We start from the raw sequence: 24598 nt of genomic DNA, 5'->3' as shown, positions 1-24598 counted from the left end.
TGCAATGGCCCTTGCCTTTCTTATTTTCAGTTGGGAAGAAAAAGTTTCCCAAAGTGAAAGGGTCTTACCTGGCTCTGCCAACCACCACAGTCTGGGCCCAGGGCTGCATAATCTCTGAGAAGGATCCATAGTCAAAAAATCCACTCAACCACTGGCCTTTTTGGGCTAAAGATGGAAAAGAACACAAAGGAAGGGTGAAGACAGTCAATCAATTGAAAACACACTGGAACTGACAAATTTAAGGTTGGATTTGGGGAGTTACTTTGGAGGTTTGTTGTTTAGTAACCATATTATAATAGATGGAAGCATTAGGCAGCTGAATGGTTGTTCCTCTGCCTTCAGACAGCATCTCCTATTTCATTTGCTAGTCTGCATCACAAGAATCATTTATCAGCAAAAGCATCATTTATTGTTAAACGATGGGGTTCAGCTACCAGAGGGGGAGTTTGCATGCTTTTAAATAAATAACTCTTTTTTTCCCAAGACACTGCAAACATTTGTCAAAAGGCATCCAAGTCATTAAAGATGTTTTCAAAATGCTTATTTCTATTTTAAAACGTAGCTTTCAATTTCCTGTTTGATTCTACTGATTTTCTTTCAGTGGAAAGATGGACACAGCCAAAGATTAATGATCAGATAAGGATCCAAATTTGGGGAAGAGAAAAGGGAGTCAGTTTCTCAGCTGGAACGCAACAGGCTGTGTCCACTTACAGCTGACAAAGGAGGATTTTTCTACATACGCTTGACAGAAGAAAATAAAATGGTAAAGATATACACACGTAATTGCATTAAGCTCCCTTACACAAACAATTTCCTTCATGAAGACACGAAACTTTCAGCATCTTTGCTTAAGAAGAACTTTTGTTCCACAGGTATCTGTATCGGCTCACGGCCCCATAAAAGCTTCTGCAAATAACTGCTTCCCAGCTTGCCCTCTTAGCTCACAGCCTCTCAGTGATTCCTCTAATTTGAACAAGGCCCTCCACCCCCTAAAAACCCAAGCCTAAAACCAATTAAAAGTGGAGATGCGAGCAAGCTAACCTCTGCTGACTTAAACAGGATGAAGAGTGTTTTATCAAGACTAAACTTGTAATTACTGTGTTCTACATTCCTTGCCTCTATGGCCCCAGTGTAAGATGTGATCATCCATTTCAAACTTATCCCTCTATCGCGAGCCCAAAGCCGATCGTTTAGATTCTGGTCTCGTGTTGGGCGTCAGTTTGAAGAATATCACAGCACTATCTCCCTCTAATAAATGACTTTAACTTTTCACCTACAAGATATCTGCTTTAACTTATCACAGGGAATCATCTGCTTTCCTTAACGCTCCCACTAAATTAAAATCTGAAGTCACTCGATTTGGGAGCCAGTGTGAGCTGCACACAGACAGCAGGATGAATTACTTGTGAGTCAATGAAAAAATATTATTCAAAAAACAGAAAACTTAGTTTATCACAAATTTCATGTTCTTTTGTGGTTTTCATTCGAAATGGTCATGATAATGCCCACCTACACAAGCTGTTGACCCTCTGACAGAAGGGCCCTGATTGTGAAGAAGATTGTGCAGCAAACCTCTACATCCGTCAAAATACTGAAAATGTACATGCCCAAATCATCCTATGATTCTTACTTCGATAACAATGAGCTGGGACCATAGAATTTACTTCAAAATGGGAACATGTGTCCTTTAAAAATCTTCATGCCTCTTGGGGGAGTCGGGATGGGTGGCGACAGGGTCTCCTGGCTTCTGAAGTTGGTCTCCACTACAATATGGCCAACTATAGGCCACACTCATTTCCGACACAGGATTTAGAAGTCAGCTAGCATGGCTCTCCATATTTTCCAGAACACCCATGGAATTATAAAAGGGAAGAGACCCACTTTACTTCCAGAAGTCCTAGAGTTTAAGTCTGCCAGATATCCACGACTAGTTTCTGTTGTAATCATGCGCCAACCACAAGAGGGTGGGAGATTACTCTGGTCATTTTTCTGATCATTTAAGAAAAATGATTTAGCTTTTTATAAATAACAATAGGTAAAAATGAAGCTTGTTAAGAGGGTTTACTCATACTCGACATGTAAAGCTGCCAGAGAGCTTTTGCTAGTCTTTACTTGCTTACACAGAGCTATATGGTCCAAGATTCCAGTCCTACAATTTTACAGTTTCATGACTTATCCTGAATGGTGTTAAAAGTCTTTGAACCCACTGAAGTTGAATGGTAAGTCCTTTAGTAAGAATAAACAGGGACGTGTGAGACTGGACTGCTTATGACTCAATGGCCACTTTGTAAATCTTACTATCATTTATTTTTTTCATTTGCAGTGATGGATTTTTTTTCACCCCTTTCTTCAGAGAGCTATTTCTCAGTGTTTTCCCATTTCTAGGTACTTAGCAATTCTCTCTTCTTTGTCACATGCTTTTGTGTAGAAAGTAGATAGCAATCGTCAAAAACACTACAGGTTTGCGGTTCAGGGTACCACAAGCACCTCAAAATATACATACTTGGGTGAGGACGGCCTGCTAGCATCCATCGAGGATCGTATGGGGCCTTTGTGGGAACAAATTCGATGATTCTATCTATAGGGTCCTTGGAGCTCAGGATAGGAACGGAGCTGTACACATTCTAAAAGGAGGTTGGGAAGGAAAGAACACAGCAATCAGTGAACAGCAGTCCTACTAAGAACTACAACTCAGCATCCACGGTTCGTGACAAAGTAAGGAGACATCACGTGTGGAATGATAGGCAGTAGGTCCCCAGTGATCCCCTAGACCTGACCCATTAGTTTGCTAAGCCCTGAGGAAAATGTTTAGGTCTCTATTCTCATTTAGGAGCTTGGCACAAAGTGATACATTCTGGCTCCTGATTTCATTGAGTTCCTGTTTTCAGGAAAGCGCCCCGGGGAAAGACAAGACTAGTGCAAAAGGGAGAAAACCTTCCGAGGCCGAGCTCTGGGCTCAGATAAGCCACGGAGATTTAGTTCACGGGGCTGAAGACGTCAGCACAGGCCCAAGGGCCCAATCAAGGAAATCCATGGGCATTTCCCCCAGTCTGCATCTTATTTTGCAGCTGATGCTGAGAACATGCACAACAAAGCACCGACGGCTTTTAAATAGGACACTGGTTCAATTTCTGAGTTTGCAACCACGCTCACCTCCTTTTCTGGGTGGTCTCTCCCTCATCAACGAACTGGCTGCTCTAAATTACTCTTTAATATTCCCGGTTACTGTTGCCATCTGATCCCACAGAGAGAGTTCTTAAAACAGTAATAATGCTCAAGGTAGACATTTTTAACTACATAGCTAAACTACGATTCAGTTTTCAGTTGACCTCAGGGGTACTTTTGGTTTGAAGTTTAAAGACCACTTCAAGGCAATACCTTTAGGGATTCACTCACCGGTGGTCCATGGCACCACAAAGTCTACAGTCCATGAGAATCTGAAGTCCCCCGTGCCCCCCAATGATTAAAATGGCTCTAGAGAATCTTTGATAAAATTTCAGTAATGGTAGTCAGGCACCATTCTGGTCTGATGGCTTCGTGGAGGCACTGTCATCCGGCACACATCATCCTCCATCGTTCCTGGTAAGTAGACACTAATTGCTGGGCTTGCTATGGCTGCTTACAAGCTTTTCAGACCCCAGGCACCACGCAACAAAGCAGGAAGCAGACTAGAAGCACCACACACGTTATTAGGCCAATTAACTGGAATGTCTTGTGAAACTGTGGCCTTAAACCTCCAAATCATGGAAGTGAATCCCAGGAGGTATTTGGTTGTACCTCTGCTGCCTATATCTAGCACACATTGCCAATTCAACGTTTTTACAGGTATATAATTTACAGCAATTACAATAATGAGCTGTATAACCCTACCCTTAAGTAATGTGCATTTCCTATCATTGTTACCCTGAAACCTACATGAAACTTTGGTATCTATGTATTTGCTTTTTCTTCTATTTTTATATAAGTGAGGTCATCTAACAATATTTGTCCATTTGTGATTGGCATATTTCACTCAATATAATGTCTACAAGCTCCATCAGTACTGTATCAAGACTTCACTTCTCCTACTGGTTGTTGAATTCCATTGTATGCATATGTACCACATTTTGTTTATTCATCTATTGATGAATAGTTTTATAATTTGCACATCTTAACATATCATTTTATTGGAGGCTCTTACAGCTCTTATAATAATCCATACATCAATTGTATCAAACACATTTGTACATGGTGCCATCATTTTCAAAATATTTTGTGAGTCCTTGGTATCAGCTCTTGTGTCCCACCCTTCCCCACCCTCCCACACTCATGGATCCCTGATAAATTATAAATTATTGTTATTTTCATAACTTATACTGCCCACTGTCTCCCTTTATCCACGTTACTGTCGTTCGCCACCCCCTCCCCAGAGGGGGGGGATTATACATTGGTCATTGTAATCCATTCCCTATATCTCCCCCTTCTTCCCCAGCCTCCCCTTACCCTCATGGTATTGCTATTCCCATTGCTGTGCCTGAGGGGTTTTTCTGTCCTGGATTCTGTATGTCCAGAGCTCTTATCTGGACGAGTGTACATGCTCCAATCTAGCAGGATTTGTAAGGTAGGTCTAGGGTCATGATAGTCAGGGGTGTGTGTGGGGCGTGCGGGGGTTGTCTTAAAAGAACTAGAGGAATGTTTTGTGTTTCGTCGGTGCTACACTGTACCGTCTATCTCGTTTATCCCATGGGACCCTTCTGTGAAGGAATGTCCAATTATCTACAGATGGGCTTTGGGTCTCCACTCCAACCCCCATCATTTGCATCGATATCTTTGTTTGGGGTCTTCTGATTCTTGATATCTTATCCCATTGACACCTCATGATCACTCAGACTGGTGTGCTTCTTCCATGTGGGTACTGTTGCTTCCCTGCTAGTTGACCACTTATTTAACTTCAATCCTTTAAGACTACAGACACTAAATCTTTGAAAAGCCAGCACCATCAGCTTTCTTCACCACATTTTCTTATGCACCCGTTCTGATGTCAGCGATCTTTAGGGAAGATAAGCATTGCAGAATGGCAGGTTATTAGAACAAAGTGTTCTTGCATGGAGGGAGTACTTGAGCACAGACCCAACACCCACAGTTTGCACCCTTTTTTGGGGGCTCCTGTGAACAGTGCTGCAATAAACATAGTGCACAAGTCTTTTGCGTATGAGCCTAGGAGAACTGCTGTGCTATATGGATTCACACAGTGGCTAGAACAGTGGGATCAAACATAGAAAACAATGTGCGGATGGTGCAGGACTGAGCAGTCCTCGTTCCATTGCACACAACTCCTCCCGAGGAGTCGGAAGTGCTGTGAGGACCACACAGAAGCTGTAGCTTCTTCTGAGGAGCCTCCACATTGTTCCCCACAACAGATGATTGCGATACCATTTTGCACTCCCACCAGCAACGGAGAGCGATTCAAATTTCCCCACATACTTGCTAACATTTTCTATTTTTTGTATCCCCCCGCCCCTTAGACAACCCAGTGGGAAAGAAATGGTATCACATTGTGGTTTTGATTTGCAGCTCTTTGATGGCACTGAGCATCTTTTCATGTGTTTGGTGGCCATTTGAATGTCCTCTTCTGTGAAATGTCTACTCAAGATCATATGATTCAGTTAAAAGGTTTTTTTTGACATATATATATTTTGACTATAAGATTCTTGTTGGATATATCATTTCCAATGGAAATCCAAAGGCTTTTTTAAAGAAAGAAGGCAAAGATGGCCTTAAGAATAAGATAAATCAGCGAGAAAAAAAACAAAACAAAAATCCTCCATCAAGATGAGACCTGAACTATGGAGACGGTGAGCTGGGGGAGAAAGCGACATCAGGGCCAGAGAGGAAGTGCTCACCTTAGGCATGTAAGACAGCCAATGCAGGACAGTGAAAACCCCTTCAAAGTCATCACACACAGTGCTGTGGGTCACTCCGTTGTTGTGCATGATCTGGATGCCACCAAGCTGGTTATTGGAACTGTATACTTCTCGCCCAAGGACCTAAGGAAATGATCAAAAGAAACGACATTTGTCTCTACAAGTCTTTCCTAAGTCTCACTCACATAGGCTCTTTTCTCCAACAAGATAAGAGATACCAGCTCTGTGGATTGCTTTGAGGAGCTACCTGGATCTTTATCCTACAAAGAAAGCCAAAAAAGGATTTAACAATCGCATACACACCTCTACCTTAAAAACCAGCAGTTGCCTACAGTTTAACTTAAAAACTAGCTGCTTCAAGTATCCGTAGTACAGCAGCACATTCCAGCTGAGACTGCAGTGGTGAGCAAGGTTAGAGCCGAGACTTAAGGTTACCTTATCATCTGATAGCCTGGCGGAACTGCTGTGCATACGCACACCAAATAAACCTGTCGTTTTGGCAGTCTTTAGTGACAAGTCTCAGTTAAAGAACTGTTGTGGGGCTTGGATTCTTCATCTTTAAAAGAAAAATCCCTACCCTCTTCCCCTAAATTTGATTTTTAAAAGCGGGTCCCCATACACAGACCCTAAAGGTGGTAAAACCCCAAAGCAACTCCTGGAGTCTTCTTTGTGTGCTGGGTGCACGGCTGTGATTTATACTCAAGCCCACTTCCCCCTCCTCCCTCCTTTTCTCTCAAGGCTTGAGAGAATTCCGGAACTCAATCCCTTGTGTATCCATGCAGGAGTTTAACCCTTGTAAAGGCTGAAAAGCACCTGCAGTTGGAAACTACAAAGTTTCCTTTAAAGAAAAAAAGAGAATATTCTTGGACTTGGGAAATTGTAGGGTTTCTTTTCCCCTTGAAGATCGGTTAATAATTTCTTTCAGGGAGGGAGGTTTTCTGACCCAGCAGATGGAAGCCAGGCAGCCTGATCACTGACTACTGCAAACTGCTGAGTGTGTAGTAATTGCCAGTCATCTAGGGTAGCCCTGGAGAGCTCTAAATAGTCGCAGAGCTTTCACTGTGCTTCACCTTTTCTTTTCCCTCTCCCCTCCTCCTCCTTTAAAACCAAAAACCTCTAAACAAAAAAACCCATGACATTTCTTTCTCTTCCTAACTTTTATTTATTTCCAGGCTCTGGAGAGAACCTAATAAATTAGAGATGAGTAAATTTGACCTATATACTATGACTTTGCCCCCTTTTGTTAGATGCCTTGAGAGGCTCCCCTGCAGTCTGAGTGGGTCAGCCATCCCTGATATTCAAAGGCAGAGAAAGTTCATGACCAAAGTAATAGCCCCTGGTTCCTCGCTAGGACACTTTTCTGAAAGGAATACGGAAGGCGAAACTGCTTTTAGATCATTGCTTTCCTTGATAAGGAAGTGCAGGGTACAAGCCTTCACAAGCAGCCCAGGCCGAGCCACATGCTTGCAGCTCCTCTTGAAGGAGCCCTGGGAACAGGGGAGACCATATCTGACCACTGGGCTCCCATCCTCCTCCCAGCCTGTCTTTAATCTCAGCCCGGGCACTGCGGCTCTTTTCTCATTCTCCTGCTGTCTCTTTCCATTTGCCCTCTCCCTGACTGATACACTGATCTCTCGGTCACTCGGCTTTCTGCTCCACTGAGTCCATATTACTAATAACACCTCCGCCACGGCCAGTTTACCTCATGAAGGCAGGAGCACATCATTACAAAATAAACTCATAACTTTGACATTCTAGCAAATACACACCGTTTGTTATTTTTATGGCTTTAGACTTTCTAACAGGCAGAAGGCATTACATACCTGTTTCATTTATATCTTTAAGTGTACGCACACATTCACACTCACACATGCATCACAAAACAGAACAAAAAACAAAAGCAAAACAAATATCTAAACCGTCAGTTGATGCGGGCCCCTGATGGAGGCAGAAACCTGGTCGCTCCAGGCAGCCAGGCTCTGATCTGGCTCTGGTTTTATGGGCATCATAAACCCGATGGCCCACAACTGGTCCTTCTGGGACAGAATACCTCTCTACTAGAAGTCATCCAGTGTGATCAGCAGAATTTTTAATTATTAAAATAAAACTGGAAAGGGGGAAAAGGTATAAAAAGGAGACAGCGCTGACCCTGAATATCTAATATTCACAATCTGTGTCAAGAGCCACGTACTCCCGACTGCCAAGAGCGAGGTAGGGCCATTCTCTACTCAGAGCTCCATCTTCTTTCCTAGAAAACGTCTCTCTAGAGCTTATCCAGCTGTTTAGGAGCTTACAGATTCCAAAATCAGTCATGCACCAACGAAGGACAATCTCAGAGACGGTAAGGGGGGGGGAGGGGGCACACGCAGACCAAGAGCAGCTTGGCATTACAAAACCAGCCTCACTGGAAGGAGAGAGTCAGCACCCAGAGCCAGGCTCCCTATACCAATTGGCCACCCACCCCATATTTCAGCAAACTAATGGGAGACAGGCTCTGAAGGAGCAAGAGTTCAACAACATCACTGTCTTCCTCCTTACATGCTAGCATGTGGCTTCTGACACTTGGGCATTGTTCTGAAATGGCAGCAACATGTCCACTTTTCTTTTCTCAGTTCAAAAGACATTTAACCAGGGCCTATGTCAACCAAGAGCATTGAGTCTGGGCTAAAAAGGTGTGATGTGTTAAGATGCACTTGATTTGGAAGTTAGAGAGAAAAATTATAGGATAGGTCCACAAAGTATCCAAATAGCTCTCTCTGAATAGCGTTCTTTGGTCCAGGAGAACAGATGACCACAAACAAATGCTAACCGTCATAACCACTTACAGTCGGTGAAGAGAGAGCCAGTACCTCCGGTTCATCTTAAATGACTACGTTTGGAGCAAGCACCAGCACAATGAGGGCGCCACAATAGCTGCTGATTTATAGGGGTCGTTGCTGACTCAAGTGGTTTTAATGATTTTAGAATACTTCACCACAAAAGCGCCAACCACGGAAGCAGAATCTGGGCTGGGACAAAATGCATTCTGTTGAACTCTGAAATGAGCATGCTGGAGGAGTTAAACTGACCCTGAGCAGCATCTAGGAAGGAAAAGCTCCTTCATACACAGAACCACTGCTTCACTCCTTAGCACGTTGCCCTACCAACCTTCTTCATCACAGTTCATCGGCATGGTCATTTTCAGGAAGAAGGCACAGGCCACTCAGTCTGTTAAAGTTGGACATTAGTATTTCTGTATTAGTCAAGCTGTTCCTCTTGCATTTCCTACGGCATGTCATACACATGTATGTATTTGCAGAAGAAGCCTCAGTAACCTTCTAAATACGGGAGTCATGCAAACGGAGATGACGCTGCTGAGCCCCCCCCCTCCCCCCCGTGGCCCTCCAATCCTCAGTGGAAAATCAATTCCAGGAAATACTAGACAACGACACTATCTTAGGGTTGCTTGCACAGTGCCCACACCACCAGAAGGGAAGACTGGCTGAATCCGAGAGCAAAGGGATCATCATCCGCTCTCAATAGAAACTTAAGCCTCATCCAGTACTTCCTTCATTGCCGGTGGCAAACCTGAGAATTAAGGGGCAAAACATAAAAGCCAGTGATTAGCAAAGACACAATTGTTAAAAGGCTGCCCCCCCAGATATGGTGCCTCGCCTTTAGAATTTTTGAGATACATAAGAAGCACAAATGAAAACAGTCTTACATGCGTGCTAAGGTCTCTGCTCCTGTGGCTGCTTATCTAGAGACACTGCAGACAGCTCAGGTTTACCACAGCTGACAGGCAATGAAAACAGGCTAATATACCGCCTGCGCTCTCCCTTAAATCCCGTTTTGGAGATCAAGATAAACACGTTCTTCCTTTCCCTGGTGCTCCAGACGTTTGACTGAAGTGGCAGGGCATTGTGAGGTTTTGTGCAAATGAAATCACTATGTAATACTGAATGAGTGTAGTATTTACTTGTCAGAATATTTGTCAGCACAAGTGTGGCAATTTCCAAGTTTCAAAGAGGCAACTTATGTAGCTCAATTTTAAAAAAAATTGCTTTTGTCCTGATACACACATTATGCTGGGGCTCATACACTGTGAGCGAGTATTTGCAATCATGTGCTGAAGATGTGAAAAATAAGGATGCATATGGATAGATGAACAAATGAAATCGGCCACCCCACCCCATCCCCGCCCTGCCTGCTGGATCCTTTCCAATCTTTTCCCCTTTAAACAGTTTTTGGTGGGCAGAGCATCTTCTGTCAAAGAAGTAGAGAGTGTAAAATCCCTCCAGCAACCAAGAATGAGGCTACACAAATCTAAGTTCTCTCAGCAGTCCTTATTAGGATCTTTCCATTCTCCAAAGGGTCTGAGGAGGGTTTTGTAACTTTCCTGAGCAGGTGTCATCACTAGAATTCGAAGTATCAAACCACTGCTGAGTTCGCCAGATTATTGATAAGGAGACGGCCAAGACAAGAATAGCTACTCGAAAAATGGAGTGGAATGAAACAGTAAGAACGGAACAAAAGATGCGGTGGCAGGAAAGGGAGGGGGAGAAGAGTAAAGAGAGAGAAAAAAAATGCAATAGCTCATCCACACTACACTGCTAACAACCTCCTCCCTGACCTGAGAGGACTACATTTTTAAAAGCTGACAAGTAATTCAATCTCCAATTAACAATTTTAAGTGGTGCAGCACATATTACTGTGTTAATGTTTCTCCAGGAATTTATCCAAGGGTGAATGAAATTAACTCTCTAGGGAGACAACACCCATGCTTATGTGAACAAGAATATTTGGGGGTTCCAAAATACAGTCTTATAACACACAGCCACAGAATTACAACTTTTTTGGTCCATGTCCATATTGCCACTCCTATTCTTAAGAAACGAGAGCATGGTTAGCAGCTGGTAAACTAGGCTGGGGGTAAAGAACGTGCTTAGCAACCGACTGCCGGCAGAGGGGAAAAATCCTGACTTGAGCTACAGATGGATTTAAGACCATCCACTGCAAGACCAAAAATCTCTCTATAAAGAGCAAAATTAAGGCGATCGTGTTTGCTGAAGGACAACACGGGGGAAGGGACTGTGCGATCAGTGGGAGAAAAGAAAAGACATTCAGCCACAAAGAGATGGAGACAGCCCTTAGGCAACACGGGAAGACTTCTGCTTACTGAGGGCTGGGCTCTCCAAGACCAAGGAGAAATGGGGGAGCAGCGGGGATTAAGAGAAGAGGCACAGAGATTGATTTTTAATGTAAAGGAGTAGAGGAGAGCCATGTGATCATGCAAAAGGAAGTGTCTTGGCTTTCTTCCTGCAAGAAAGCTGACTGCTACCACCATCACACTGTTTGCTAGGGCCTTGAGAACATGGACAACAAAAGACCTCCAAATAAGGAATTTTTAAAAGTCACATTTACTCAAGTATACTTCACCTAGAAATTCTCTGCTTCTAGGTACATAATTCATGAATTTTGATAAATGCAAACAACCACTGGAATCATGACATAGAACATTTCCTCAAAATATTTCTAAAAATACAGTTATAAACACACAATATAGTTCCACATGCATCTTTATTTTTATTTATCTTTACATCATTTTATTGGGGGCTCATACGGCTCTTATAAAAATCCCTCCATCCATCGTGTCAAGCTCATGTGTGCATTTGTTGCCACCATCATTCTCAAAACATTTGCTTTCTTCTTGAGCTCATTTTTCCCCACCCTCCCTCATGAAGCCCTTGATAATTTATATATAACATATATATTTTTTTCCACGTCTTACACCAATCGTTGTCTCCCTTCACCCACTTTTCTGTGGTCCATCCCCCTGGGAGAGGGTTATATGTAGATCATTGGGTCCCCCTTTCTCCCCCACCTTCCCCCCTACCCTCCTGGTATCACTACTCTCATTATTGGTCCTGGATTCCCTGTGTTTCCAGCTCTTATCTGTACCTGTGTACATGCTCTGGTCTAGCTGGATTTGTAAGGTAGAATTGGGATCATGATAGTGGGGAAGGAGGAAGCATTTAGGAACTAGAGGAAAGTTGTATGTTTCATCAGTGCTACATCACACCGACTGGCTCTTCTCCTACCAGCGACCCTTCTGTAAGGGGATATCCAGTTGCCTACAGATGGGCTTTGGGTCTCCACTCCACCCTTCCCCTCAATTCACATCGATATGATTTTTTTTGTTCTGGGTTTTTGATGCCCGCCCCATGCGTCTTTAAAAAACTGTGCCTCCCTCACACTCTTAGCAACCATTGAACTATTTCTGTCTTGGCAGTTTTACTTTTTCTAGAATTTTACATAAATGCAATCACACACAGTATGTAGTTTTCTAGACCTAGTTTCTTTCAGTTAGTGCAACACATCTGAGACTCATCCATGCTGCTATAGCTATCAGCTCCTTTTTACTGCTGAGTAGTATTCCATCTTGTAGAGGAACCACAATCTGTTCATCCATTTGCCTGCTAGTGAACATTTGAGTTTTCCCAGTTTGGGGTAATTATGACTAAAGCTGTTATAAACCAATTCACTGTCACTGAGTCAATACTGACTCATAGCAACTCTTGAAGTCAGAGTAGAAGTGCCCCTATGGGGTCTAGAGACTGTTTACCGGAGTAGAGAGTCTGGTCTTTCTCCCTTGGAACACCTGGTGACCTTGTGGCTAGCAGGCCTAACTTCGAACTACTATGTCACCAGGGAACCTCAACAAAAACAAAACAAAAAGCTGCTACAGACATTTATATAGAGAGGTTTTATTTATTTTTTGGTAGGGTGGGGGGAAAGGGAGCATATATTTGCCTTTCTCTTGGGTAAGTACTTAAAAGTGGATTGGTTAGGTTGATGGTTAATGTGTATATAACTTTTTTTTTTAAGTTGCTAAACTTTTCCAGAGATGTTGTACCATTTTGTATTCTACTGGCAATGCAGGCGAGTTCAAGGTGTTCTGTATCCTTGACACCACTTGGTACTACTGCCTGTTTAAAACAAACATTTAAAAATTTTATTTTTGTTGCAACTAATATAGCTTCGGCTCATGACTCATGGTGACCCTATGCATCAGAATTGACTCAGTGACAGTGAGGTTTTGGAATGTGGTTTTGAAGTTCCTGCATGCTGCAAATGGTTAACAGCACTAACCAAAAGGTTAGAGGTTCTAGTCCCCCCAGAGATACTTTGAAAAGAGTCTTGGAAGTGGAGAGCAAATGTTTTGAAAATGATGCAGGCAACGAGTGTACAAATGTGCTTTACACAATTGATATATGTATGGATTGTGATAAGAGTTGTATAAGCCCCCAATAAAATGATTTCAAATTAATTAATTAAGAAAGGAAGTCTTGAAGATGTACTTCCAGTAAACATCCATTGAAACCCTCTGAAGCCTAGCTCTACCCTCACGTTTATAGGGTCATAAGCTAAAGCTGACTTGATAGCAATTGGGTTGTGTTTTTTTTATGACTGTACTGACTTTGCATTTCTTCAATAATTAATGATATTGAGCATTTTAATGTACTTATTTACCACCTTCTTTGGTGATGAGAAAACAAGACCAAGGGAGGGGGAACCGATTACAAGTTTGTACATATAACCTCCTCCCTGGGGGTACAGGCAACAGAAAAGTGGGTGAAGGGAGACGTTGGACAGTGCAAGATATGACAAAATAATTTATAAATTATTAAGGGTTCATAAGGGAAGGGGGAGCAGGGAGGGCGGGGAAAAAATGAGGAGCTGATGCCAAGGGCTTAAGTGGAGAGCAAATGATGAGGAGAGAATGATGAGGGCAATGAATGTACAAATGTGCTAAGAGTTGTGTGAGCCCATAATAAAATGATTAAAAAAAACAAGAAAAGGAAACAAGACCAAATTCACGGCATCAATTCTGACTCCTGGTGACATGCGCTCTACAGGGTTTCTGAGGCGTTTACAGGCTTTACGGGGACAGCCTCCTCACACTCAGAAGGGCTGTGCAACCATCGCCACAATCAACTTTGACACTCTTTCTTCTGGTACTCCTTGGTGCTGATGGGGCAAGTTTCTTAAAGTGGTCATTCTTATTATTCTCAGTTTTCCCCATTGTAAACATGATCTGTTTTTTTGGTTGTTGTTTTTTCCCCCGAAAAAAATTCTTTACCTGGGCTGGAATTAACCTAGTAACTCTATGTAGAACAAAGTCATATTATATTAGGGTTGATCTACTAAGCTGCATAAACCTGTTTATATATTGAGAAAAGGCATATTTTACCTTCATTTTCTGGTCAGACAGAAAATGAAGAAATTCCAGAGTTGATTATGTCTCCCAGTGGTCCTGACTTATCATATTTCCATATTATATGGTTGGTTAAATTTGGGTGGGACCTTCTCCCATAATAACACCTGATTTTCTCTCATCTGCCTACTATTTTAAGGAACTTAAAATTCTAAACACTGAGACATTAAAATTGGGAACAAACTGGTCAAGAATCAACCAGTAAAACTTGAAGGCCAGGCACAGCAATGTGCAGTTCAATCGAAACAGCTCTTAAAGCCTCTTTCATAATTCAACACTCTTGGCTGTGTACATTAGCTGATTAGTCTGTGGAACAACGGCCACTCTGAATGAGAGGGGACATAACTAGATTTGGATCCATGCACAGGGGACATTCCATAGAAGGATGAACAGCCCAGAGTCAGTTTTCTAAACAGTCTAGTTTCCTGAGTCTTTATCATGTTCACCCAGTAGTCTGGGCACCGCCAGGGCTCAGTTGTCTGCCTCCTAGAAAAAGAGTTGAGTCTTTGCATTTCTAATCTACCACCATGTGCAGTTCTTGCACTTTTAATTTATGAGTGTTTGGGGGGGACTTCTCTGACTTGGGAACATATTGGCTCGGTCTAATGCTCGGAGATTATTAAACTGGGAGCTGTGCTCCACTATCAAGCCTACAGATCTTTTATTTAGAAGAGATGGTGCTCTAAATGCACAAAGAGCTCCCCGTCACCTTCACATTAAAGCCCCCAGTGCCTGGTAAATGGAATTATATAGCTGTCATCTCCTTTCCCCAAAGTTTTAAGAGTACAATGGGCTCATTTTTTCACACTCCATCCCAGCTTCAGAACTAAGAGACCTACTTTGTATTGATTTAAGGTCTCAGAAATAAATAAACCTGCTTCACTGCTGTGATTCACAACAAATTCATGATACACTATTGCATGATATATTTCAAGCTCTTGCTCTGGCTCTCTTTTTCCTCTGGTGAGTGATGGGGGAGTTGGGAGGTAGTGGGGAGCCGCAAAGCTGACAGCCTGATGGTTATTGGAGATGGCTGCTGACTGCAAATCCAAGAACAGACACTGTTGGAGGAGTATAGGATTTTTTTTTTTAACTGGGGGCAAGGGTGAGGAGCTAATTTACTTGGGTCTCAGGCTGGAGCTGGGGAGGAAGAAAGGTTAAGGGGAGAAGAAAGGGGTAGACACAGTAGTGAAGTTTCATGTGAACACTGATCTGTAAAGACAGAGCTACGAACATGTGTAGACAGAAGAAAGGCAAAGAACCCAATGTACGAAGGAGCAACAGTGGGGGTGGGGATAACAGCATTTTATTGACTGACTGGAAAATGAAAAGGCAGAAAACCCAGTTCTGCAGAAGGGGCCTTCCTCATAGACCCAAGAGGGTGTCTGAGTTGCAGGGACAAGATTTTCATTAGGGGCAGAAATTGCAGGACCCTATATGCCATAGAACCTGTTAAGTAGAGGCATTTCTTCATTCTAAAACTTAGGAAGCCTCAGAACCCTGGAGACTGAAATGGACCTTCTGGAGATAGGGAACAGAGGTCCAGAAGGCAGAAAAAACCAAAGCATGCTCAGGGAGGGGAGGAGGTAGGCATCTTAGCAGCTTATCGTTGATTGCCCTGGGGTGTTTCAGTACTTCGGTATATATTACCTTTATTGATTCCTGAAATAAGTACCACTAAACCTTACCCCCAATGAGTTCTAATTAATATAGGAACATAGAACACTGAAATAGCATTTGTCCTGCAGCCTCGGGTCATTTAGTGTGTGATACAATGCAGCAGAACCCTCAAGTCCCCCAGAACACATCATGGAGGTAAATTTTTGCTGTTTCTCTGGAAACAACTGCTTACTTCATATTTTCAGTTGGCAAGAATGTTATTTATGAACCCACTGTCTTTTCTATCTCTGAATAGCACTTTCATCACCATTGCATTTGTTCTTGAGACAAGGCCAGATCAGGAAAGCTAACGTACATGCAAAGAATTTTGGTTCCATTCAGTTCCGCATATGTTAGACCACAAAACTGGGCATTCCTTTGTTAATTTTGAACACTGTTTTAAGAGAGAGACCAATCCATACAGGGAACAGATTTTAGCCAAATATAATACCATCATATGAATGACAAGGCTTGCCTCAAAAAGCACTGAACACCTACCTCTTCAATTAAGTTTTTCAGGCATAATTGAATATTTGGTAATCATATCACAGAAAGAATTCAAATAATGATTGAGTGGTTAGGTTTTTGAAGATTTTTCCATTCCCAACGTTTACAGTTCTATAATTGTCATTGTCAACAACAATATACACAGATAGTATTTGCTTTTCTATTTAAATTTTTTTAGAAAATTGAATCACCATGCTGTATAATTTCCATTCCTAATCTCACCAAAATACAATAATTTTACATATCTCTAATATGTATTAACTTTTTTTTTTTTTCATGGTGGTGGTGGTGGTGGTGGTGATGTATTAACTTTTTAAAAGAATCCTCAACTCAATCTATCTTTTCTCTTCTATAGACAAATATGGTTCCCCTGGCTACAAAAATCAGTATACATTTTCCTGGCATCACAGAATACTAAAAAGAAAAGAAACATTTTAAGTAAGGCATTTCTCTCTCTCTTTAAGGTCAAGGTAGCAAATGTATTACCACACCGAAAAGGATAACTTAGATGTAAAGTTGCATATCTAGTAAATGTTAGGGAGGAGACTGATCAAAGCTTTCTCTTTTCTTTTTTAATCCAAAGGTAATCTTAAAAAGTTTGCATACATTTAAAATGGGTCACAAATATGACAATTCCTGTATCTACAGTTAATTCCCCTAACAGGGCCAAACAGCTTTCATTGTATCTATAATTTCTGGATTGGAACATAGAAGTTTTCCCACACTACAACTCTCTTCAGTCCCCATGAAGCCTTCTAAGATATTGGAGGGGACTTTGGACTGGAGCACTGGGTAACAACTCCATTCTGCCAATGCCTCAAACAGTGTGCCTCCTGATGAGGGCACAGCAGATCACAGGGACTCACTCATAGGTTAAAACATACCAAATCTGGGGAGCATCAAATAGAAAACAAAATCACAAGTCTGGGAGCAGATTTATCCATATTTTGGTGGAAGAGAAGAGTGTGAAAACTGGCAGTCTGCCCACTGTAATCTTTTCTGAGATCTCATTCATAATGCAAGGCTCCCTCAGAAAGGCAGCTAAAATGGCCCTCGTTAGGAAGGAGAGTGATCCCATCTGGAGCTATGGAGTACAGGGGCTGTCTATTGTGAAAATAGGTAGTTAGGGACTTTTAAAAATGTAAATTGCTGGACTGATCCTTACAGTGATTATGGGCTATTGTATCAACAAGTCCTTGGGGACTATGGCAGACAGATGATTGACATATATACTACCCTATCATGCTCAAACAAGGCTCTTTCCACATTAATGGCTTTGCCCAGTATGTTGACTGCCTTTAGAAAACATCTACTGGGAAAGTAAACACATGAATGTGCTGCAACAGTGGGGACTGCTATCTAACACCTAAAGGAATTAAAGCCTTCAAAGAATCAGATTACAGAGAATGTCATGTTTATATTTCTTTTCTAGGGCCTCCTTCAGAATGAATCACACTCAGAAAGGACTCCAAATGTATCTTAGAAAAGACTACAACAATTAACTCATTTAATCCTCATAAAGACTCCAGTAGGCAGGTAGTACGGTATCCCAATTTTACATTTAATGAGACTGTGACCTGGAGAAGTTAACAAAATTGCCAAGGTCATACAACTAGTAAGTGGTCGACTCAGGAATTAAATCTGAGCAGTATGGCTCTAAAGTTCAAACTCTTAACTATTTCATCTAAGTTGTGTTAAGTTACAAAGTTGCTTCACAGTAAGAGTTAAACTGTTCTCCTTTCTTAATTGAACCTTCATGACTCTCTCAGGTTGTGTGTCATATAATCCTGAGACTAGAGATTGTACGGTGTAGCTCTTGCTCATGGGAGGAACCCTGATTTCCTACCCAAGACAGCATCAACTTTACATTTCATGTTACTTAGCTACATTAAACATGTATATGGAAACTGAGACCAGAGAAGAATATGACTTGCTTGTAGTAAGTTTCAAAGACAAGATGAGTAGTAGGGCTAATCATCACATACTTTCTTTTTTCCTGGTACATTCAGTGGAAATAGGAGTCTGATCTCACATTAAGGGAAATACGATTATATAATTTTTTGCTTTGTCTCTCTAAAGAGGAGGCATTTAAAATGCTTACTACCAGAAAGCCACATATCACCCAGAGTGCATATCTATGGACCGCCTGTCTCTCTGGTCACTGGCACATCTCTTATCTTCACAGGCAGCTGCTGTCCGGAGGACAAGCCATAAACTGCAAATTCTGATTTCTCTGTGTACCGATGGGGCTTTCATCAAGTGTGGGCCAATGGATGAAGAGTTGGTGTTAGTGGGCTCTAGTCTATAGTAGAGTCTACCCAAGACCTCTCTCTGGGTGGTAGAAATGGTTAGAACACACCAAGAAAGAAGGCATGCTAATCTATTTCCATAGAGATTATTCAAGAAAGTGAAGGAGGGGAAGTGTCTTGGTTCTCTAGTGATGCTCTAACAGAAATACCACAGATATGTGGCTTTAACAGACAGGTGTTTTCTGCCCAAATTCAGGGTGCCCACTCTGCGGGAAGGGTTTTGTCTCTCTGAGCTTCTGCTCCTGAGCCAGTTTCATGTGGGCTGGCACTTCTTTCCCAATCCCTGCTGGTTTGCTTGATCTCTTATATCTCAAAAGGGATTGACTCAAGACACACCCCACACGAATCCTGCTGCACTAACATAACAACGGTGATCCTTTTCCAAATGGGATTATAACAACAACAAGCAGAGGTTAGAATTTACAACACATTTTTTGGGGGGAGGGGGGAACATCATTCAATTCATAACAGAAGTAAAATGGAAAGTTAATTGCAAGCGTCCAAGTGGTCCCTTGACATGGGAGTTTAAACCCTTACAAATCACCTCAGTTATTTAAGGATCTATCTTGCGGTTTCCAGCACACCTGCTTGCCAGACTCCCTTTTAAGCAGGGTAGCATGTCATATCCATTGGTTCTGCCCTTACTGCTCAGCGAGGTATGCTGCAGAATCTGCCACCCATAGCTTTCAGCTCCCAGTACTAGGAACCTAAGATCTATTACCTTGAGTGACAGGAAATAGCAACCCCTTATAAGTGTCTCCTGTTTATCTCATCATTCTTATAACCTTTGAACAAAAATGAAAATGACCAGACCACCTGCTCTTTCCAGGCTTTATGGATACTATGCACAGGGGTCTTAACCATTCTTAAATCAAACCCACAGGGCAGATGGGAGTTCAAGTCCCAGACCTTAATTTTGTCTGTCAATTTTTTTTTTTAAACAAGTCTTATTTCAAGCAGGCTTCCTGGTAGAAAGAAGTAGAAACTGGTAGAATCCCCAAGACTATGGCCCTTAGGCACCCTTTAGGTCTTGGTGTTTCGAATTATCAACCATTTAAAGACCAAAAGGGCAGCATTTACTCAAGGATAAAGTTCAGAGGGTTAGGAAAGGAGGAGGGGATAGCAGGAAATACAGGGAAGGGGTGGGATAAATGATGGTACATTGAGGTGAATGCAATGGGTAAGTTGAAACAAAATGTGTATGAATTGCTTCATGTAAAACTGATGATCTGCTCTGTAAACCTTCACCTAACTCACACCAAAAGTTAAGAAAAAAGTCTTATTTCCCGTTCCCTCGTACAGTTTCCATCTGTCAAACAGCTGTCACACACACCACTACCCCGCCTCCAGGGGGTAGCAAGGAGCCACTAGAGATATTTTTGATTTGAGTATCAAATGCAGACATTCAGGTGCCTCTAACACCAGCTCAGTGTCGTTAGCTCAAATGTCCAATCTGCTTCCCCAACACTCAAGAAAACCCAGACACCATAGCCCTCCTCCAGCCAGTGACATTTGATTTCACAGTTAACTGCAGGGAAGACCTGAAAAGAGAGTACACAAATACTGAGACCACAACAGGATAGGAATAACATGCAAATGCAGAAAACAGTTTCTGACTGTGGAACAAAAGACAGTGCTCTACGAATAAAAGGATGACGTGTCCAGTAATCTATTTGACTTAAGTGAACATTCAGGAAACCACAAGACTATCTGTATTTCATATGCAGGCCACTTTACTACTTGTGGCTACAAAAAGACGTTCGTTACAAAGTCAGTGTTTATAAGCGAAAGATAAGCAAGTCTAAACTAATTAAAAACAGGTCAGCTAAAGACAGACAACACCATGTGTACAATTCGATGGAGTGTAGCCGTAAAGCTCGACGCAAACATACAGGGCATTAAGTTGGGAATGCGTGTATCTCCAGCTGATCTATCAGAGGAACACACCATTTACATGCTACTGCATTATGGGAGTATGCAGGTGGAGAGTCAACCCTTACTGTTCAAACTGAACCGTGTTAAGTCACTTCAGTGACAGGGCTGGGGGGGGGGAGGCTGGGTTTGGGAGTGGAGGAGAGAAAGGCAAGGAGAAAGTTAAGTTTTTTTTCTTTTTTAAATCTCTGCCTCAGCAAAAGTTTTCATTAAAATTTTAGACAAATGATCCCTGTGTCCTTCTCCCTTGCTGCCTGGGGCTCCATGCTATTTCTATGCAAATAACAACCTCGTGGTTTATATCTTATTATTTCCACCGAAGCTGCAGCGACATGACCTGAGACGTGTAAGAGGTGGGAAGGGGGGCAGTGGGGAGGGGACCGGGAGGGAGTTGGAAAGGAGAAAGAGAGAAAGAGAGAGGGAGGAAGGAAGAGAGATGGAGTGGGTGCTCACTCGAGTGTGAAAAAATATTGTCAGGAGTGAGCGTCAAGAACAAAAAAAATCACAGGAATAACGTGTTTATTTCAGCTCCCCCACCACAAATCTCGCCCTCCCCTTTGCAAACCAGCACCTTTTAAAATTCATTGGGCATCGGGCGATCATGCACAATCCATCTGCTTTCACTTTATCATTTGCATTTCATGCCTCCTGGCTTTTGATGTGCTGATACTTTGATGCAGTCAGGAGACGCGCATTATCATTATTTCAATTTTCAAAGGGGTCAATGGGATCGGCACTTGCACACAAGATTTTTTTCCCTTATAACCTCTGTGTACCCACTGTCTTATTCTTCACCCCAATGTTTAACATAAAGAATGCAGGCTCAAGAAGGTGGGGGTCAAACACTTATGGTCTAAGAGCTGATATACATACACCACCTACACCCCAACTATATACAGGTACACACATCCTCCCAGTAAGCAGGTTTGAAAAAGGAAGCGTTACTGTGTTTTTGACTCACACAAAGACTCACACATGGACACTCCGGGAGGCACACAGAGACAGAGCGGGTTCTATAGCAAGCACACAGACACAAAGAGACCTAGGGGTTAGCACTCATGCAGGAAGGAACATGCGCTCAGAGTGAGTCATTCTCACGCAGAATATGCAAAGCAGGTATCCACAGACAGGCAGACATGTATAAGGACTCCAACACACACAAGGACAGAACACACTCTAGGAGGGAGTCAGAGGAAGCACTCTGAGCAAACAGATCCCACAGAGCTTCCTTTTTCACACCGAATGGGCAAAAGAGCTCAGAGGACAGTCTTAATGAATTTGCATGAAATTGGTGTCTTTCAACCAACATGACTATAGTTAACAGTCACTGACATGAAGACAGTGCAACCTATAGACCACATCACCCCCCTCCGCTAAAAATGACCTGGCTCTTGGTTACTTACAGCTAGACCTTTACTTGTTTCCCTGCTCCGAGACGTTTCCTATAATAAGCAACCCTCCAGGGTAGGAAGTGAAAGGAATGGATTTGATCAGAACACTTCAACCAGGGAACTTTAAAGACAAAAATCCTTACTGCTTCCTTTATGGCACAAATGAATTAAATAGCACATTTCCAGACAAAAAACCAACAGTAAACATTTGCTTTTGTAATATTCTTTATATAATAGCTGAGGGAAAATAGGAAATAATGTGAACAAGATATATTGCAGAATTTACTTGCCCAGGTATGAAAATATTATGGGAAATAGAGATGTCTTCTTTAAAATCTATCAGGACAGATAATGGTGCCCCAAATTCTCTTCAACATGTATCAGTATCTTATCCTAAGATGATATCCAAAAGAACAACTTAAAAAAATTCAGACTCCATACCAAGGGCTCAAGGAGAAAGCAAATACTTTGAGGATGATGATGGCAACAAATGTACAAATGTGCTGACACGATGGATGGATGGATGGACTGTGATAAGAGTTGTACGAGCCCCCAATAAAATGATTTTAAAAAAAATCAGACTTTCAGTGGTTTCACCCACTGCAATAATTCCTTCCATGGTGGTCAGTAGTTCACATTCTTTACTTTTAAGCCACTCCCCAAAAAGAGACGCATCCAGCCAAGTTTGCTATTGCTATTGTTACTTTGCCTTTCCTTGGAGAGAAAGGCAATCCAAGAACATTGAGTTCAAATGAAAGAAGTGAGAAAGACAATTTTCCTAATTTCTTACATTCCCCATAATTAAAGGGACTAATGGAAGTTGAAGTAGCACGTAGGAATGATGGATGGGACACTTGGATAGGAGTTCCTACCTTCCAAAGGCAAGCCTCAATAGAAAGGTTACTGCAACTCACGTGAACACAACACACAATACAATTTCTGTATACATATAATTCCATAAATTCAATCTCCAAACCATTCTTTTTTTCATTAAATACTTTTATTGGGGGCTCTTATATCTCTTATCACAATCCATACATTCATCCAGTGTGTCAACCACATTTGCACATATACGGCCATCATTGTCAAAGCATTCTTTTCCTACTTGAGCCCCCGATAACGGCTCCCCATTTCTTTTCCTCCCTCCCCAGCTCGCCCTCCCTCCCAAACCCTTGAAAAGTTATAGATTATTAGTTCCTTATCTTACATTGTCCTCCATCACCCCTCACCCACTTTTCCGTTGTTTGACCCCCTGGGAGGGGGGATATAGATTGATCCTTGTGATAGATTCTCCCCACCACCCTCCCCTAATCCTCCTGGTATCTCTATTCTCATTGTTGGCCCTGAGGGGTTTATCTATCCTGGATTCCCTGTGTTGCAGCAAACCATTCTTAAGAGAGAAAAAGGGAAGTGAAATTTTGAAGAGAGAAATATTTTGTGCAAAGTACTCAAGTTTTCCCATTCTATTTCCATAAAAAATATGTATAAATTACTACACCCCTTTTACAGAGAAGAAAGCTGAGGTACTGAAAGGTTACATCTATTACACAAGGTAGCCAGTCCCAGACTTCCATTACATATCCTTGGCTCTAAAAAGAAAACCATTTTTCTGTGCCTGCAAAGAAGTCAGAACTGTAATGTCCTTTGACTATTCAGGTATCCTTAGACAGCTTTCACTCTTAAAGCACTGACCTCACGATCCATGATTTAATGAATAGTTCTCTATGTATAAGGGATCATCTCCAAAGTGTCATTTTTTTAGAGGCATCTTGACAAATTTCTCAAAATAATAACACTTGCTATCCTCCTTTAGTAGGTCAGTGACTGATCCAACGCTTGTCGATCTGAAATGAGAACTCCCACGAATCTGAGAGTCCTCACTCCCAGATGAGAACATGCTCGAGGGGGACCTCATTTTCAGAGATGCTAAAAGTTCTTTGGAGCAAAGATTTTATAGCTTGTTCACTGATATCCACAGGTCCCAGAATAGTATATGGATTTGTAGGTACTCAAAATATTTGTCAAAGAATAAAAAACTAACTCAAACAAAAGGAAGACAATAGGCAGAGAAGAGGCAGATTGAGGAATGCCTAGAATGAATGGCTTTCACCTACTCAGGATCTTTAGTTAAGAATTCACATTAATCTTTAAACAGTGTCATACATTCCCCTCAGAACCTTGTAAACTTACTTTGTTAAGGGCTCCCGCTCCTGTCAGAATTAAGTGAGAATTCTCAACCTGGATGGTTCTCTGTCCCAGCCGGACAAGGTAAGCTCCAATTCCAATGGCCCGGCATGTCACCTAAAAACAAGAATACATTCTACATATTATATATTTACTTCCTTTCCCAAACTGAAAGAACTAAGACATAGATATGAAAAATCCACATTCACAAACTAATTTATTTTATGAAGATTGATTAACAATAAAATTAAAAGCCAAAGAAAAATAAGGGGCAGAATTCACTCAATGATTCAAGTATGAGATATTTAAAGGGTCATTTCGGTCCTTTAGTTCTCCTATACTGTTGTCCATCCCACAGATGCTAAACATGTCCACTAGAAGTGTTGGCAGGACAAGTAGTATGAGAAGACAACCTTCGAGCTGTTAAAATGCTGGTAAGATAGGTCGGGCAATAAG

General features: G+C 41.9%; 1 protein-coding gene across 7 annotated transcripts in view; it reads right to left on the bottom strand.

The window, feature by feature from the left end:
• Positions 1-24598, bottom strand: part of ACACA (acetyl-CoA carboxylase alpha) — a 318090-nt gene that overhangs the window by 40567 nt on the left and 252925 nt on the right. For all 7 annotated transcript variants that reach the window (XM_075561440.1, XM_075561439.1, XM_075561438.1 and 4 more), the window contains 4 exons: positions 24149-24259; positions 5883-6026; positions 2504-2624; positions 69-165 (listed from right to left, as the gene is read on the bottom strand). In XM_075561440.1, the coding sequence (XP_075417555.1) occupies positions 69-165; positions 2504-2624; positions 5883-6026; positions 24149-24259 (473 nt within the window). The remainder of the gene's footprint in view (positions 1-68; positions 166-2503; positions 2625-5882; positions 6027-24148; positions 24260-24598) is intronic.

This window comes from Tenrec ecaudatus, chromosome 10 (genome assembly GCF_050624435.1).
Source record: "Tenrec ecaudatus isolate mTenEca1 chromosome 10, mTenEca1.hap1, whole genome shotgun sequence".
NCBI lineage: Eukaryota > Metazoa > Chordata > Mammalia > Afrosoricida > Tenrecidae > Tenrec > Tenrec ecaudatus.
This window is presented reverse-complemented; position numbering and strand designations above follow the sequence as displayed.